At 36.0% G+C, this 18,159-nt stretch overlaps 1 protein-coding gene across 1 annotated transcript in view; it reads left to right on the forward strand.

The window, feature by feature from the left end:
• LOC122796908 (CD109 antigen-like) overlaps positions 1-18,159 on the forward strand; it is a 969,469-nt gene that overhangs the window by 184,567 nt on the left and 766,743 nt on the right. The window contains exons 3-4 of the mRNA XM_044065708.1: positions 1,237-1,467; positions 7,271-9,085. Of these exons, the coding sequence (XP_043921643.1) occupies positions 1,237-1,467; positions 7,271-9,085 (2,046 nt within the window). The remainder of the gene's footprint in view (positions 1-1,236; positions 1,468-7,270; positions 9,086-18,159) is intronic.

Raw genomic sequence — 18,159 nt, forward strand, 5'->3', positions numbered from 1 at the left:
TTTATTTATTTGCGACTGTCCTGCAATGTTTTTAATTATTTCCTGTGATTTTGAACGTTGATGTAACTGTGATTATTTACTGAATATCTCCTTGTTATTTTATTATTTATTATTAAATATATTTAAACCTATAATTGTGGCTGATATTTGTGAAACATATTAAGTTCTGAGAGTACTTGCATATTTATTTGGTGACACTGTGGGCCACTCCTAATAGCCTTGCTCTTGGTCAAATTACCATTTGTATTTATAATAACATTACACAGTAAGATTGGACACCCTTTGTTAAGGACTTAAAGTAGTTGATAAGGAGTGAGTGGTGGCAGTAATAACTACTTTATAGTCTGGGCAGAAGGGGACACAGCTAGAAAACCTGTACCAGCCTTTCCCAGGTGTGTGTGTGTGTGTGTGTGTGTGTGTGTGTGTGTGTGTGTGTGTGTGTGTGTGTGTGTGTGTGTGTGTGTGTGTGTATATCAGCTACTTGGGCAGAGACACGAAGCACTGGTTGGACAGAGGGGGTGCTGGAGGCCTTGGCTTGGTCATTCAGTTGAGATCTCAATTCTATAGCTGTGCCTGTGCGGAGTCTTACTGGGGATTTGGAGAAGAAGAATTAAACCAGCCCCTGACTGACTGTGGTTTATGTGTGCTCTTAAGGAAAACTGCACTTGATACAGAGCTACATCTGGAAATACTGTGTGTGTACCTGTCATCCTCCCAATGTACACCCCCACTAGTGCTAGTGGTGAGGATTGAGGATCCTTAATTACTGGGCCAGTGGTGGAGCATCACGGTATACATCAAAGAATAGTAAACTAAACATGTTTCCCAGGAGGTGTAGAAATCTGAATTTTAGAGCCATAAGACATCTAAACAAAAAGGTCAAGTTATTGCAGTTCTCTAAGGAAAAATAACCTACTCATCATCATCATCATCATCATCATCATCATCATTATTATTATTCAGAAAATTAATTTATGGGCATGCATACTTACTCTATTTTGTAAGCCAGTAATTATTTTTTTTCAATGAACAGCAATGAAACTTTCAAGCACTGTAGATGTATAGATGACTAAGAATGTGATTTACTGAGAAAAAAAAGCAACAGCTTTATTTAATAAAATGCTTCTCATTGAGAATTAAATTGTGGTTTCCAAAGCTATAAACTGAGCTTAACACTGAAAGTTCAGATTTTCATAATTTGAAAGTGTTATGACAACTTATGTTTTCTGTTTTTAGGTTTCACCACAAAATGAAGTCTTTGAATATAAACTGGAAATTAAAGGGTTTTCTGGTAAAAAGCTTCTATTTACTCGAAATGCTCCCTTAAGATTTGTTCTAAATAAAATATCGGTATTCATACAGACTGATAAATCTGTGTACAAGGGTGGCCATACTGTCAAGTTTCGAATTCTCTCTCTGTTTCCTGACCTGAGACCTTGTCCAGACAAACACAGCATTTCCGTTTCTGTAAGTATTTTTTTTTATGAAATTCACTTAGTGGTTTAAAATACATATTTTTTTACCAGCAGGAGGTGTTCATTTTCACTGTTAGATTTACCTTATAAACATTTTTTTTTATTATGTATTATTAGAAGTACAAGTTTCATAATACAAGATTTTCTCATAACATAGAATCAAGACTGCTATAGTTTAATTCAGACTTGTCATTTTTAGCAAAATCATGGTAGCAATGCCCCATTTCATTTACAAAGCCTTATATAATATGTCAGCTTGCTTTTAGATTGTTAATCTGTATGCACTTATCTGAAATATCATTAAAAAACCCATTATGTTGTGTAAGACAAATTTGAGACAGGCATATACATTTAAGAGAGTGATGTCTGAGCTCACTTTTATAGCTCTTTGATTTTCATCTTTCATTATTTCCTAGGAGTAGCCAACCTTAATTAGTGGGTCGAGAAAATGGTGAATAATGCTTAATTGTAATCTTATTAGCTACAACTAGCCAAGGTCAAACGCTGACTATGGGGTTTTTGTACCCCATATGGAATAAATGCATTAAATAGAATTAGGTGTTTTTTAAGAATATCTGATTATAGCTGTTTGTTTATGCCACAGACTACTTCAGGCAATGATAACAATAAAATACAAGTTTCAGTTAGCAACAGTTTCCAGGTCACATCTCAAACACTTTGAACTAGTAAATAAGGTGCATTTTAAATACTCTGCTAGATATGAGTGAGACTCACTACAGAAACTTCATTGTGAAAGCAATTCTCAGTAGAGATGTATTTGTAATGTGTGGAAAGCCATGTGTGATATTCTCTTGTTAAGTTATAAACATGGGGAAAGACCAAGTCCAATATAAAGGACCATCCTTGGCTTGTAATGTGATTGGGCACATCCCTATCACTGTTCAACATTTGGTATTTTTTTCAAGAAGTTAACCATATTCAGACATAGACATTTAGTGACAAATATTATGAATTCATGCCTCAGTTATACAAGCATGTTATCTGAATTCTTTTTTGTTCTCTTACAGTTCAGGTTTAAGACTTGCCATCATTGATAAAAAGTTATTTTGTTCATATACCTTTTATCCCCTGTGTTGAATACCTTCAAAATCCACAAAGCTGAAAGAAAGCTTACTTCAGAACAGGCTGAAGGATTCAAGTCAGTATATAGAGAACAGACTGGAGAGTTTCCCGAGATTCTTCAATGGCTGAGATCAGTGTTTGATCAATATAAGTCTATGGGGTACATGGACTTTTGGTTTTTCCAGTGGCTGGAATACTAACAAGTGTGGCTTTGTTTTTGGCAGCAAAGGGGTCCCTCCTCTTGGCATTCCTGTTTTGAAACTATTGCACAAAATGCTTCACTTTCGTGTTAATGGAGGAATCAGTGTGCAACTTCTGGGTGATGGATGCTGCTTTATTAATCAATGGATAAGGTATTTTTATCCCTTTCATTTGGTTGGAAACTTCTACTTTAGTTCATTTTCAGTGTGGTACACCCTACCCTCCCTTCCCTTAAGAAAGATTGTGTGGACCATAGAGATACTTAAGTTTTCTACCTGCTTTTTTTTAGGAGATCTACTCTGCTGTGGCAGAGGCTTTGGTCTGAAATATTTTCAGCCCAGAAATAAGCCAATCCTTTACTGTTAGAGGGGTCTTGATGTTACTGGTCCTTGTCTGCATCTCTTTTTTGGGCAATTGTATTTTGGCTTTCCTTGTTGTATCCACCTGTGGTGGGGTAGCCTTGAGCCTCTTTCCCTGAGGTGTGCACATTTTAAGTAGGTTGGTCCCTTTCTGACATCCTAACCCCAGTTATGGGACTGCATACATATCTGCTGACTTAGTCAGATCCAAACATAAGGAAACTTTTACAACACGAGGAGAAGAAGTCTATGATGACCTCTTTGCTTAGTTTAGCAGAAGCACTCAGGTGGCAAGTGGGAATACAAAGCAAACCAGAGGTAGACAAAAGTCAGACAGCAACTGAATGCACCCAAAAACAAAAGGAAGCCGTCTGTTGCTAGATGAATGAAAATCATTATCATTTTGCACTTTTGCTGATTGCTTTTACTGTCTTTCATAAGAATCCGGTATTATTTGTTACATTTCTCATACTTTAGTAGAATTTGAAAGCTGAACTGTTTCCAGTACTGCTGTAGTACTTAATAACAGTGTGTCTACTATTTTTACAGGACTGTAGTATCTAGATTGTGTGGTTTCTTGCAACTCTTTTTACATTGAAAGGGTTTTCTGACTGCATTCTTGTGGAAGGTGTGCTGTAGCAAACCTGTCCCTGAGTTGGGGACTGCTGGCTGAAGCTTGTTATGTGTTTTCCTGATTGGTCTGTAGGGCTTGCTGTTATAAAACTCATTTGTTTCTCATTCTGTATAAGCCTGGTGTTTGAGCAATATTGATCGCTGTGCAGAGATGGTTAGCAGTGCCCTGTATAAATGCAAACAGTTTCAAGTTAAAATTTCACTTACAATAACTATCTCTGCAACCTTCTCCAGTCCCCTGCTTCTCTGGAAGCATCTGAGTTGTGTGCAGTGTAGCATTACCTTGTTGGATAGTGGCAGTTCACACTGAGTATAGCATCCTTTCTTCTCTGTCTGTGTGCTATCATCCCAGTCTAGTTAAATCTACCCACTCTTATCCCTGATTAAACCCATATTTAAAAAAAATCAAACCATGGTCAGGCATTTTTCTGCTATCTAGGTGACCAGACTGGTGGATATGGGCATCCAGAGGCAATGTAGCAATTGTGTCATTTATACTAACAACCAATTAATCCAGAAACAAACAAACACAGTATGTGAGGGATGTCATTACACTATGACAATTGAGACATGACTCCCGCATACTGACAAATCAGATGACAAACAGGTTATTAGCCCATGCACATAATTTCTCTTCACTAAAGGTGTCTGCACATAAACCCATATTATGTGGAGGCACTGACGAGTAGCTTACCAAAACCTCAGAAGCATCTCGTATGGTTCCTTCAGAAACTACTTGCAAACAAAACAAAGTCAACGCCAATTACTACACATAGAAATACACATTTATTTACTGACATTTGGTTACCAGGGAACTCTGAATGGGTATAAGCCCATTTTCAACAGAGACCCAAGGAGAAAAACTCCAAATTATTACAAAACATTTTAGGAACAACAATTTTACAATCTTCAGAAATAAAACAAAAACAGCTACAGTTTAAATGATTCTAACAAATTAGACATAATATAAAAAATTGGTTAAAAATCGATACAAGTTATATGACAATCACTTACTATTTGGAGAAATGTTAGACAGTTCAGAGAGAAATTAAACATAAGTTAGTCTAATGCAAACAGCAACTACACTATGAAGTGAGGGAAAAACAGGCTTATGGTATACTTACGGGAAGGAAAATCTGATAGGAGCAAGGAAGTAAGTGAAGAAGGGAGAGTTATGTGATACAAGGAATAAAATTATACTTGTTCACATTTAGGGATATAGTGTATCCTGGTTTTGAGCATGAACAGAGCCAGATTTTAGCAAGAAGTCTTTTAGAATGGTTTGGAAAGACATGAGGAGGGTACAGACCTTATAGATTCAGGTCAGGGCTTCCAAACCTTAGCAACCTTGTATGAGTACAGACCATGCCCAGCAGATTGTTAATAGATAGACAGGAGTTTTTGGTCACTGGATTGCAATGCCCAACTGGAAATGCAGCTGTCTAGAATTGTTTCATTGCTGTACAGGCAGATGGATGCTGGGTAATTTTATAGGTGGTAAGAAGCTATGTATATGTTAGTTGATGAGGCAGTTCTAACCAAATGTCCTTCATGGATGCATCTGCAGTCATAACAAGTGGGTTGTCCAGTCAGGTCAGCAGCCCAGCCAGTCAGTCCGATCCCAGGTCGGGTCCGGGTCCGCGATGTCGCTCTCCGCCCCGACTCTGTCTCTGTTGGGTCTTCATCAAGGCATCCCGACGCCATTTTTTTTCTTTTCTTTCTCTTGGGCGCGCGAAAGCAGCTGTTAAGCGTTGTCGGGTGTCGGGGATCCAGAGATACTTTTATACTAATACTACTACTCAAGAGAAAAGCTAAGTAAGTACGGGGACTCTTCTTTCTTGCTCAGCCGATGTCAGAAAAAGTTAACAATTGTTTTTCCACTCTTACTGTCTGTACCTTGTTTAGGTTTTGAAAGCAGCCTGTTCGGCTTGCTGCAATTGTCATAGCATTGTTCAAGTTTTAATTTTTGTGAAGCCTGGAGGTTAATGAGGATGGAAGCACTGTAAAGAAGTGTAGGGAGGAGATAAGTAGTGGCAAGTGTAGTTTTAGTTGCATTTGTGATAAAGCTCTTAGTTCTGCAAGCAAGCCTAGTTTGTGATGAGTTTTTCTTATGAAATTTTGTATAATATGCAGGTCAAATGTAAAATTATCATCCACTATCACCCCTAATAATTTGTTATGAGAAGTGACCTCAATGGTTGTATTATCAAGAGAGAGGACTTTAAATTCTATTTTTTTCATGAGAGAGGGATTTGGAGAAGTAGTAGTAGTTTGGTATTTTTGGAGTGAACAGGAGTTGTAAGTTATGAAGTCATGTTTCAGTAGCTGTTATAGCCTCCTGAGTAATTATTTTGAGGTGTACCATGTTGTCAGATGTGCAAATGAGAGAGGAATCATCTGCATATTGTATTAGGGTTGCCTGTTGTGTGGATGCATAGAGGATGTTGGTGAAAATGTTAAAGAGGAGGAGACCAAAGATAGCATCTTGTCGTATACCAGTGATTAATGGGAGGTAAGGAAAGGGCAAAGACTGCCGTTTTACTCACTGATACATATTGGACGGGAAGCTTTTGACCCACAGAAGGGTGGGCTGCAGGAGACCTATTGAGGACATTTGAAGTAGAAATTTGCTGTGGCAAACTGTACTGAGGGCTTTTGACAAGTCAAGAAATAAGCAAGAGACTAGTTTGCTGTTATATCTAGCTTTATTAACAGTATCTATATAGGTAGAAGGGCAGTGCTAGCTATGGGAAGGATGGAAGCCATGTTGTGTAGGGGATAGAAGTTTTTCCTGCAGGAGAAAGTCTAGCAGTTGTTTTTGAATATATTTTTCAAATATTTTTGCAAGAGAAGAGAAGATTGCAATAAGTGTAAAGTTATTAATGTCTGAATCAATTTCCTCCTTTGTGAAGAGGAATAATGTGTGACTTTTTCCAGAGAGATGGACTGTGGGATTCCTGGATTGATCTATTTATAAGGAATGAGAAAAGATATGCAATACCATTGGCTGATATTTTTAGGTACTCACTTTGGAAGGCCATCAGCTGAAGAAGACCATGGTTTAAGTTTGTTTAAGAGACATTTTATATAGGATGTGGCACAGGTTTGAAGGGGAAAGTGGCTGTTGGGCAGGGTTGGGATTAGATGTTGAGGAATCATTGGTTAGAGATGCTATACTATCTATTTAAATAAGAGTTGAACTGCATTGCAGTTTTGAGCAACGAGTTCCTAGTTGATGGGTTTGGGTTGGATATTTGGCTGGGATGTAAGATTTCTTTAATGAATGCCCAAAATGTTTTAGGGTTGTGTTAAGTATTATCTAAAAATTATCATAGTGTAGGTTTTGTTGTTCATTTGTTTGCTTTTTATTATAATTGTGAAGCATTCTGAAGTTTTGAAGATATTGAGGTGTTTTATATTTCTGATATTCTTTCCATGATTTTTTTCCATCCTGCATTAGCATGTTAGTTTCTTTGGATAGCTAAATTACATTCTTTGTTTTCAGTCTCTTCCTTCTAGGAGGTACGAGGCTGTTTAAGGTATTCAGGAAAGTTGTATTGGATTCAATTACACATTGAAAAGAGTGGGGTTCAGGGAGAGGAGATAGTAAATGCTATCACAGTGTCCACTACTTTAGATAGAACTGATGAACTTGAAATAGTGGCTGCAGACCATAAAATGGCTTCCAAAGATATTATTCATACACAGAATAACTTTTTTATTTATAACTACACAGATGTAGAGGTTAATCAGGAATATTTTAACCTTTTCATAAAAGGTTTTACCTTCGTACCATTAAAGAGACCTGGTATCGAAGATATTCTTTTAGATATAAAACCATTTAATAGGAAACTGAATTTACGTCACATTTTTAAGGAGAGCGTGAATAAAAGTAATGTAGACGCTCTCAAAAAGTTTAGTACCTACAACCCCCCTTTACAAAGTGACATACTAAATTTTGAAAGATGTGTCACAGGGTTAATTAGAGAAGGATACAAAAAACAAAAAATCCTTGAACAAAACCTTACTAAAGAAGAAAATGTATTGTTATACGAGTTAAGCAACAATGACAATTTGCGTATTATGAAACCCGACAAGGGAGGGGGGGTTGTCTTAATGGACACATGGGATTATACAAAAAGAATGTTTGACATACTAGATAAAGACAATAGGTATATGAGGGTATCTAGGAATGAGGTAAATATTTCCTATAGAAAAACAGACCTTTTTCTTGAGGATAATTTGCTTCAAGATTTAATTGATGTGAACCTATATAACTTTTTGAAGGTCATGAAACCTGTGATACCAGTGATTTCTGGAATACCAAAGATACATAAAGATGTGGAGAACCCCCCTTTAAGACCAATTGTATCTTCACAGGGTTCGAAAACGCAACCTTTGGCTATTTATATAGATTCCAAATTAAAAGCATTTTATAAAAATTATTCTCATATTTTAATAGACTCTTGGGATTTTCTCACCAAAATAGGGTCCAATATATATAAAGATGATACAATTTTTCTTACCGTGGACATTATAGATTTATTTTCAGTAATTCCACATAATATTGGCCTAGATTGGTTTGAAAAAATGATAGTTGAAATGAAGATTTTAACACAAGATGATTTCAAAGTGGTTTTAGAGAATATGGAATTGGTGTTGAAGTACAACTATATTTATTTTCAAGGGGAATTGTACCATCAAATAGACAGCGTTGCTATGGGCTCCGCCTGTGCACACATTTATGCCAATATTATTATGCTGTACTGGGAAAGACAATATATTTTTAATTCTATGTTCTATCAATACATTACTGACTATTATAGATTTTTGGACGATATTTTTATCTTGTGGGATGGACCAGAACAGGAGATTATTAATTTTATGAATTATATTAATAATACTACAGAATTTTTAAAGTTTACATCAGAACAGGATGCAGAAGAAATTCACTATCTTGATGTAAAACTTAAAAAAGATCATGTTAATAGAAAATACAAGTCCAGGATTTACAGAAAAGATTGTCATTCTAATTCGTATTTACACTTTTTAAGTGACCACCCATGCCATTCCAAAAAGAACATAGTTAAAGGGCAAATGATTAGGGCAGCAAGGATGACATCAGACAGAGGTGATCTTAATGAAGAAATGGAGATCATTCATAAAATGTTCAAAGAAAGGGGGTATCCAGATAATATTATCTTACCCGTTAAAAAATTTGTATATGAAAAATGGGGGACTACCTATAAACCCTTACTTACCAACGGTGGAAATATAAACATGGAAAAAAGGAACGATTATAACAATGTTAAAGATGACCAGCTACCCTATTTAGTATTAACATATTTTAATGGCATGGGGTGGGTAAAGAAATGTATTAATGACACATGGGATTTATTTAGTAAAATACCTACGAGAGTAGAAGTATTTCAACAGACAGTCAGATACAGCTTTAGAAGAAATAGGAATCTCAAAAATATTTTTGAGAAAAAAAAAATATGAATGCATTTACAGGTGGTGCCAGTACCAAATATGACACATTTAAATGTGGCAGATATGCACAATGTCCATTTAGAGCGGGAACTAAAGATTTGGATTTGCTAAATATTAATGTGACACTAAAAGGAAATAAATATTATAGTTGTTACAGAAAAGGGGTTGTATATATCTGTTATTGCAAGAAATGTTTTAAATATTACATTGGTAAAACAGAACGTAATTTAAGAACACGAATATATGAGCACATACGGGATATTACCAAAAAGAATGACAATAATGCTTTATTTAGGCATACACAGAATTGTGAAGAAGCTGATTTTAAATTTTGGGTTGTGGAAGAAGTTGGTTTGCCAGATAGAGGTGGTGACTGGGAAACCAAACTGGAATTTAGAGAGATGATTTGGCAGTTAAGGTTAGATGTATGTGGTATATATGGTTTAAATGACCATATTTCCATTAACCCAGCCCTCAAATTACTTGCAGAAGACCGAAAAAGACATTTTTAGTCATACGTTGTACAACCCCTAGATAGAACACCATCCCATATTACCTATTAACAATATTAAACACAAAAACATACAAACACTATGTATTAAATTATTTATATTTACATTTTATATAAGTTAACATGTTTTAATATTAACATGTTTTATACAAATGTATTTTTAGTGGAAACCAATATTTATATATTTTTATACATTTTTATATGTATTTATTTATTTATATATATATTTATATTTATATTTATATACATATGCATATGCTTGATATTATTTCCAAATGTCTTTTAAACATAAAACATCATATCACCAGGAAGTAATTAATTAATTATTTACTGCTTTTTTCTTGTGTATTACCATCAATTTATATGTCTTATAAACATTTTAGAACCGCCAGCCAATAAAGTAATAATTGAACACAATTGATTAATTAACTGATTGTATTTAAATGGAGAATTTTCTGTTTCAAACTGATTCTGATGAAGTCTCCGTGCAGGAGATGAAAGCACTTAATCAGGTTGCTTGATTTGTGTGTTTTATACAATAAAATACTAAATATTATCCAGCGTTTTCTATTTTTTGGATTACCATTACCTTTGGAGAAGTAGCCTGGTGGAATTGTGCTTGTAAACGGAGGAGAGCCTTTATTGTTACTGGATTGGACATTGTGGTTCGTTGTGAGTTGATGCACTTTCTTGTTACTAGTTCAATTACACATTGTCTAAGTGGAGGATTTTTAGGAATTTCACATTAATATACGGTAGTAATAAACATTTCTGGGTTAAACTTGGAAAGGCTACTTGTTGTTTTATAAATATGATATTTAACCGGATATTTCAGATGTCTAATCATATAGATTGAGAGATGATCATTGAGACAGTTTGCCATTATACCTGTGATGGAGTATTTGCTAGGGACTGATACTAGGATCCAGTCCAATAGAGAATTTGATGTCTTAGTATAATATATGGGGCTATTAGTTAGTTATGTGAAGCCATATAATATCATGCTAGATGTAGGGGAGTTAGAGTTTATGTCCAAACAATTGGCATTCACATCACCTAGCAATATTATTTCTTGTGGAAATGTTATGGATATCCAGTGTAGGATATCTTCCAGTATAGCCACATTGTTGCCAGGAGAGATGTAAAGGCCAGTAATACATATTTGTTTATAATTGTTTATTTTGAGAAAACAATAAGAAACTCTGCTGACGTTAATTTTGGCATTGGTTTGCTGTAAGGAGAAATGTGGTAGGTGTAGGGAAACATTAATTAAAGCAATACCACCACCTTTCCTCTTTATGTGATCATTACAGATAATATAACCAGAAGGTACAACTTAGGAGTCGTTTATGCCTGTTTTAAGCCAAGTTTCAGTTACAGCAAGAATGTCGGGCTTATATTGGGTAATCCAGGCATGTAGTTCAACAGTTTTATTTGTTATGCTTCTAACATTTATTGCAGCAAAAATTAGATCATCTGAGTTTGGTACTGTCTGTTGTTTGGTTAGTGAAGTCTGTGGGAGAGAAATATCTTTGTGTTTATTGTCATAGGTGGAGCCAATTTTAGGATATATATATCTCCTCCTAGAAAGATTTTAGTATACCAGGGAATTAGGCATACTTGTTTTTTGGATAGGATTCTTAAACTTAATTTTATTTTTGGTTTGAGGTGAAATACAGTTAATCAGTCTATATCTGGAATAAAGATGAGAGGAAATATTAACCAAGTTTGGCATAATGTGTGGAGGGTGCATTGAGGAAGTATGGCTAGCTGGCTGGGACAAAGTTGGAGAGATGTTGGGAGCTATTATTGAGTCATGGTAGGATGAAAGAGGGCACAGCAGGAGGAGAAGAATAGAGGATAAGCTGAAGAGTAACATATTTAAGTACAGGAACCTGTATTTTATAGATGTCAGGCAGTGGGGGAGTAGCAATGAAGAAGGAAACAGGAAGTTGCACAGCAGTAAGAGATTCAGTGATGGTTTCTGAACGGGTAAAGGATAGGTAAGAAGAAAAGTATTACTGTCACTAAGATGTGAAAAATATTTTGTTAACCTCTTGCTATTGTAAAGGGAGTTTCTTCTGCTGTCAGAAGTTTTAATAAGAATATGCCTGTTTTGTTCTGGTGCATTTAATGCTGATGATTGCATTTTAATAACATTACAGAATTTTTTTTTCTTTTCATCTTATTACACAAACCTCTAAAAACAGATTAAAATTTATAAATTAAAAATTATTTTAAAGACATCATACAGTTTCTCTACAAATCAAAATAAACTTTTCTGAATTTAAATAACCATTTAACATACCTTCTTCCTCACTGTAGGAGGTTACAGCAGAATCATCTACATGTAAAGGACCAGTCTTAGATAAACTATCATTTGACAAAAGAAAAGGACTGACCACCTAATTATTAAGAAATATACTTCCCAGATAAAGCTTAACTAATAAATTAAAGAAGTTTAAGTTTAGTCTTGTACCACATTGAAGTGTTTGTGGGAAAAATAAATCCCAGTGATAAAACAGAGAGCAGATTCAGAAATGTCCAATGAAGAAAAATTAATGATTCCTTTAGTTAAGTTATACGAATGACATTCATCATCATGCATGTCTAGTAAATCAGTAAGGCAACCCCTTCCTGGATGTGGTTCAGAAAAACATTCTTTAATTTGGTCTCAGACCTTGTAATTATGATGCCTTTTCCTTTCTGCCATACAGTAATTCCTTTTATGCCCTTTCCCATGACAAAATAGACTGGGGCTGTACAAGCACATTATCTGTAGTGCTAATAGAACCAGAGCTGGTGACCACTCAAGTTCATGTTAATGTCAGAGACATTTGTGGACTCTGTGCTGGTGCTGAATCTATGGCACAGGTATTGCATGCACTGCATTTCTGCACCACCGTCTTCAGTGATTCACTTCCATAGGAATGTGTTGTTTTAAAGTCTCTGTAATTTAGCCTTTTCCTTTTTAATAGTAGAGTATTTTTTGTTTGTTTGTTTTATTGTAACTGGAACATATTGTTTGTATTTGGACATTAGATAGCTGCACTTTCAGCTGATTGTATAATTTTTCATTTCACTGTAAAGACTTTTCCTTTTAACACATTTATCTATGTAGAAAGTCATACCTATTCAAACCAGCTTTATGGCATAAAGGAGTAAAGCCCTTACTACTCCATAGGCCACTAGAGTTTGAAAAGTAGCTCAAGCCTGTGTATGAGTTGGCTGGAGATCATGGGAGAGCATAACTGCTACCAGCTCACCAGTACTGGGAAGAGTGAGGTAGTTTTGGCTGCCCAAAAGGGTGACACCTAGCAGGAATGCTATGTGTTACCCAGTGGAGTCCAACTGTATTCAGCTTGGGCTGTTATGGTAGCTGAGGGGAGCTTAGTGTACAGAGGCATGTTTCTCCTCAGGAGATAGCAGTGGCACAGGAGTTGCTGATGGGAGAGTGGGTGTTCTCAACAGGCACAGAACTGGCTACTCACTTGGAACAGAAAGCTGGCCTGCTCACTACCACCTTACTTTCATCAGGCAATGGAAGGCCAGTTATGATTCAGGGCCAATCAGTGTTCCCCAGGCAGGAATGACTGGGCTGTAGGTAGGCTCTCACTTAGTATGGAAATGTACAGTTCCCTTTCCCTACAATGAATAGACTGATTGGGTGTCAATAATGAAGACATCAGGTAAGTTCTTTAGAGATGTCCAAAAAAAGTCAACCTATACCATAGAAAACCTTTGTGTCACTGCTATCCCTTAATATATCCAGATTCCACATCATTATTTTATAAAACTATGTTACTATGTCTCTTAAAAGCATTTATACTCTTTCAGAGAAATATTACATCATTTTTATTTTCTTCAGTGTTAAGATACTAAAATAAATTTTCACTTCTGATAACAAATGACTAGTTCTCTTAAAATGGAAGCAGATGGGGTCTAATACAGTTGCAAAATTACTGAACCTTTGTTCTCTTTCAATAAATGTCATGTTTATCAAATCACCATCATCATATCTGTCAGCCATATCCACATGTACGGATTCAGGGACAAAGCAAGTACCAGAAACAAGAAAGAAAACTATCCAGGTTTTGCATTTTATAATGGAACCTCAAGCATTTCCTAACAAATGTGGAAAATCATTGAATGAGCTGCTTTCAAATTTGGTGGCCATACCAAAATTTAAACTGATGGAACCTCAAAAAGATACAGTTAGGAAAACAAAAAGCAATTTGGCTAGGGTACCTCAAACAGTCTTAAAACATGCAACAACTAACCAGTACCTATAGAAAAATATAATGCGTTAAAGTAACAGCAAGCTTTTATTTAATTTCCTTGTTAAGTTCCTTGGGGCAAAGAACAATGAATTTTAAAATACAACTACAAATACAATACATTTACTAGCATTAAACATAACATTATTAATATCATCTACCTTATTAATAATGAGTTGAAAAATGTTTTTGACACAAAGAAAAGTCAGATGTTAAAGGCAAATTTTAACCTATATATAACAAAATCTGACATAACTTTATAGTTTTATTAAGCAATAACTGGTGCAGGAAAGAGGCTGCCAAGGACAGGCTATTCATAGACTGTATTTTAACACTTTTTAGGGAAAAAAATAATTGCACAGATAAAGTACAACTGTGTAAGTAAACTTACCATACCAGCAAATGTCCCAACAGATCTTTTTTTGCAGTAGCATAAAGCTACATGGCTACATGGGGCATATCCTGTAAATGATAACACATCTGACTAATATACAACATCTTCTGGGCATCTGCCATTGCAGCATGATAGTGGTGATATAAAAGGGCACATATGAGTGACAAAATTCAGAGCTTTCTTGCTCCAACTGAGGGAGGCCATATTTGTACTCCTTTGACATAGCAGAAAGAGAAGGAGAGACCACGTCTCAGCCAAGAGAAAAATGTCCATTAGATAAGAAATAATCAAAGGACAGATGGTGAGTGGTGTTAGTACTTCAAAAGTGAGCTATCCAAACATTTACTGTTAAGTTTATTTACACAACTGTTCATTATTAGCTCACTGTTGCAGTAGCATGAAGCTGTATGGGAGAACTGCCAAAACTCAGCAGGAGCAGAGGTAGAAGAACTGGAGTTTAGGAGCCCCTTAAGAATAGACCTAGCAAATCCTGTTCTGGCCCCAGAAATTAGTACATTTTGTAGTGCTTAGTTAATGTATGAAAAGATTACTAAGTTGCTACCTTGAAAATAGCTCTAGACTCTACCCCTTTCCAAAAATCCCCTGAAGTAGCCACAGCTCTAATAGAGTAAGTCTTGACCTATTAAGAATGGTACGTTATGCTGGGAATAATAGAATTAGATAAATTGAGACAACCATTTAGAAATAGTCTGCTTTGACATTGGCTGTCACTTCTTTCCATCATAGGAAATAAAGAGCTGGTCAGGAATTCTAAAGTCTTTAGTCCTGTCCAGATAGTATCTTGGTTGCCTGTGGGCATCCAAAGTATGTAGAATTCTTTCACCTCTATTTTGGTTTTCAGGAAAGAACACAGGGAGATGAATAGATTGATTTAATGTAAATTCAAATACAACCTTGGGAGTAAAGGGAGTATTGGTTCTTAAGGTTACCTGTTCTTATGAAGGCTCAGAAAGGGCTGGACAAACCTGAGAACTTACAATTCAGATACTCTTCTAGCTGAAGTTAGAGTAGCAAGTAAAATTGTCTTCCCAGTCAAGAACTTCAGGGCAACCTCTAAAGGTGATTCAAATGGAGGAAGAGTTAACTTTTCTAACAGAAAATCAAGATCTCCATGATAGAGCCACCTATAGGAATATAGAGTGCAAATGATCTTTGGTTAAAAGTGATTAACACTGTTACATTAATATTGTTAGTGATGTAGTATGTCAGACCATGCAAAGGAAATAGAGGTGGGTAATGTCAGGATGAATACAGAGAGAAAGTGTCACATGCAGTTTGCAGTTCACCAGATCTTGCTAAAGAAATAGTGGGTAGAGTTAAGGTGAATCGAGAGTGAAAGTCTTACAGTAATAAGGATAGTGACACAGCAAGTCTGGTATTGCTAGAGAAAATGAGATAGGTAAGGTAAGACTGGAATAACTTGTCTGTTATCTAGGTTGAAAGTGAATAAATTAAATTACCAGTAGATAAGGTAAGAAAAGAGAAAAGAGAAAATTTGTAAAAAAAAAATTAGACTAAAAAATGATTGTTGAAGTGAGAGTAGGTTCTGTTTTGGTGATATTGCACTATATTGTGTGGTGTAAAATCCAAGTTACTCAGATATATAAGTGAGGTCTGTTACAAGGAGTTAATATTTACACTGATGTTGAACAGGACACATATATATTAAATGATGTGTAGTGGAAGGAGTTTGATAGAAGAAGTCTTGTACAAGGAGTTAATAAGTTGAATGATATTGAAAACTGGCTCAGATAATTAACAGAATTATGGTGGAAGGAGGCACTCAGATACCATATAAAGGTTGAGGTTATGTGGCAGAGATGAGGAAAGTTAGTGTAGGCTCTTAGCAGTGTAATAATATCCTATAGGTAGAATGGATCTTTATAGGTATGTCATTAGCAGTGCTGATTTGTGTTGGGGGGTTGACATAATGGTTAGGGTATTTACCTCACAGGCAAGAGGTACAGGGTTTGATGATGGAGTTATAAGTTTATGTATAAATTAAATGATAAGGAGGTCGATGAAAATGGGGACAGGGAGGAGAGTTATTGCCCCCAGTGTTCTCAGGAAAAACTATCAGAGAATTGTAATTTCAGACTTTCTATTACAATGCCATAGATGTATAGAGCGCAAGATCTTAAGATTTCCAGGAGGAATAAGAAGGTTGTACTTAGGACACAGTAACTCAGGAATAAGGCTTTTGGTCTAAATTATTAAGGTATAGGTAGAGAGACATTCCCAGGAAGGACTGCAGCACTGCCCAGAGTTACATTAGGAGCTAACTCATTGCAGAGATTGCCAAGGATAGTCAGTACCTAAAGTCAGGGATTAAGTAGGAAAGGCAGCAGTGAGAATGGGAGGGAAAACAGATGACAGACTATCAAGTGCAATAAAATGGGGGAAGAGGGAGCTAGAAAAAAGTGAGAAGTGGCAGGGAGATTAGGAAGAAAAAGGCATTAAAGAAGAAGGCTTTCCTTGAATTTTCTTATTGAAAGTCTAAGTGAAATAAGTGTTTGCAAAAGCAACCTGTCTCAAAATACAACAGTGAAACTGGATCAGCCTTAATACAACTAAAATGTACTGCTTAAACGGCAGACAGCAGTTATGAGATTAGTCCTAATGTTCATACAGATTTGATGTAAGCAAGAAAGAGATGGGGCAGAGTCCAATAGTATGGTATTACCACAACACAAGTGGGAGAGTCTCATAGTTTCTTCTTATGCTATTGATCCTGAAAGGTTTTAGAAGCCTAGCCATGCATTTCCATGAATTTGTTTTAGCCCTTTGTAACTTAAATATGAATAACCTATAGCAGAAAGAATATTTACATGTTACCTCTTGCCGTAAAGGACATGACTACTACTCTGGGGATGAATTTGGTCATCCATCCATCCATCCATCCATCCATCCATCCATCCATCCATCCATCCATCCATCCTTCCATCCATCCTTCCATCCATCCATCCATCCTTCCATCCATCCATCCATCCATCCATCCATCCATCCATCCATCCATCCATCCATCCTTCCATCCATCCATCCATCCATCCATCCATCCATGCAGATTACGTTTGAATAGAGTAAGAGAAGTGCTTTTCTTTATGTGGAGAGGAAAATGATTCCAAAGAAGAGGAATACTCTGTGATACATATCTATCCCTCCTACATGTTCTGTTTATGTTGGAAAAGAGGTTAATATCAGATACTTATGTCGCCCCTGGAGTTGCTGATGTGCAGTATGCCTGAGAGGACAGTATCTGTTGCGGTTCTGCATGAGAGCTACGTATCACTCCTCACCAGTCTGTATGATATGGAGAATAGGCACATGGGTTTCAGTGATCACTGTACTTCTTGTGATGTAGACCTTTGATTTTCTTGGAGAGAAACTGCTGTGGGCATTCAAGTTGTGTCCACAGTTTGGAGAGGCACAAGCACAAAGGGGCATTATATTCAATGATTGGTCTAATAAGTAACAAATACAATGGAATGATCACTTCACTGGATATCATATCCTTGCTAATAACTTTCTTACAATAGTTGATGCATGTTAACTGAAGGACAATTCACTGTCTATGTAGGTCCCCAGGTCCCTTATTGCTGTACTGATTTTCAGGAGTGTGTTATGTGTGTGAAAGTTGCAGTGGCCATTGTGCTTGATGAAGGATACTATTTCACATTTTTTTGAAATTTATTTACTTTTTTCCATGGTTTTG

The sequence above is a fragment of the Protopterus annectens genome, chromosome 1.part0 (genome assembly GCF_019279795.1).
Source record: "Protopterus annectens isolate FY-2018-M chromosome 1.part0, PAN1.0, whole genome shotgun sequence".
Classification (NCBI taxonomy): Eukaryota; Metazoa; Chordata; order Ceratodontiformes; family Protopteridae; genus Protopterus; species Protopterus annectens.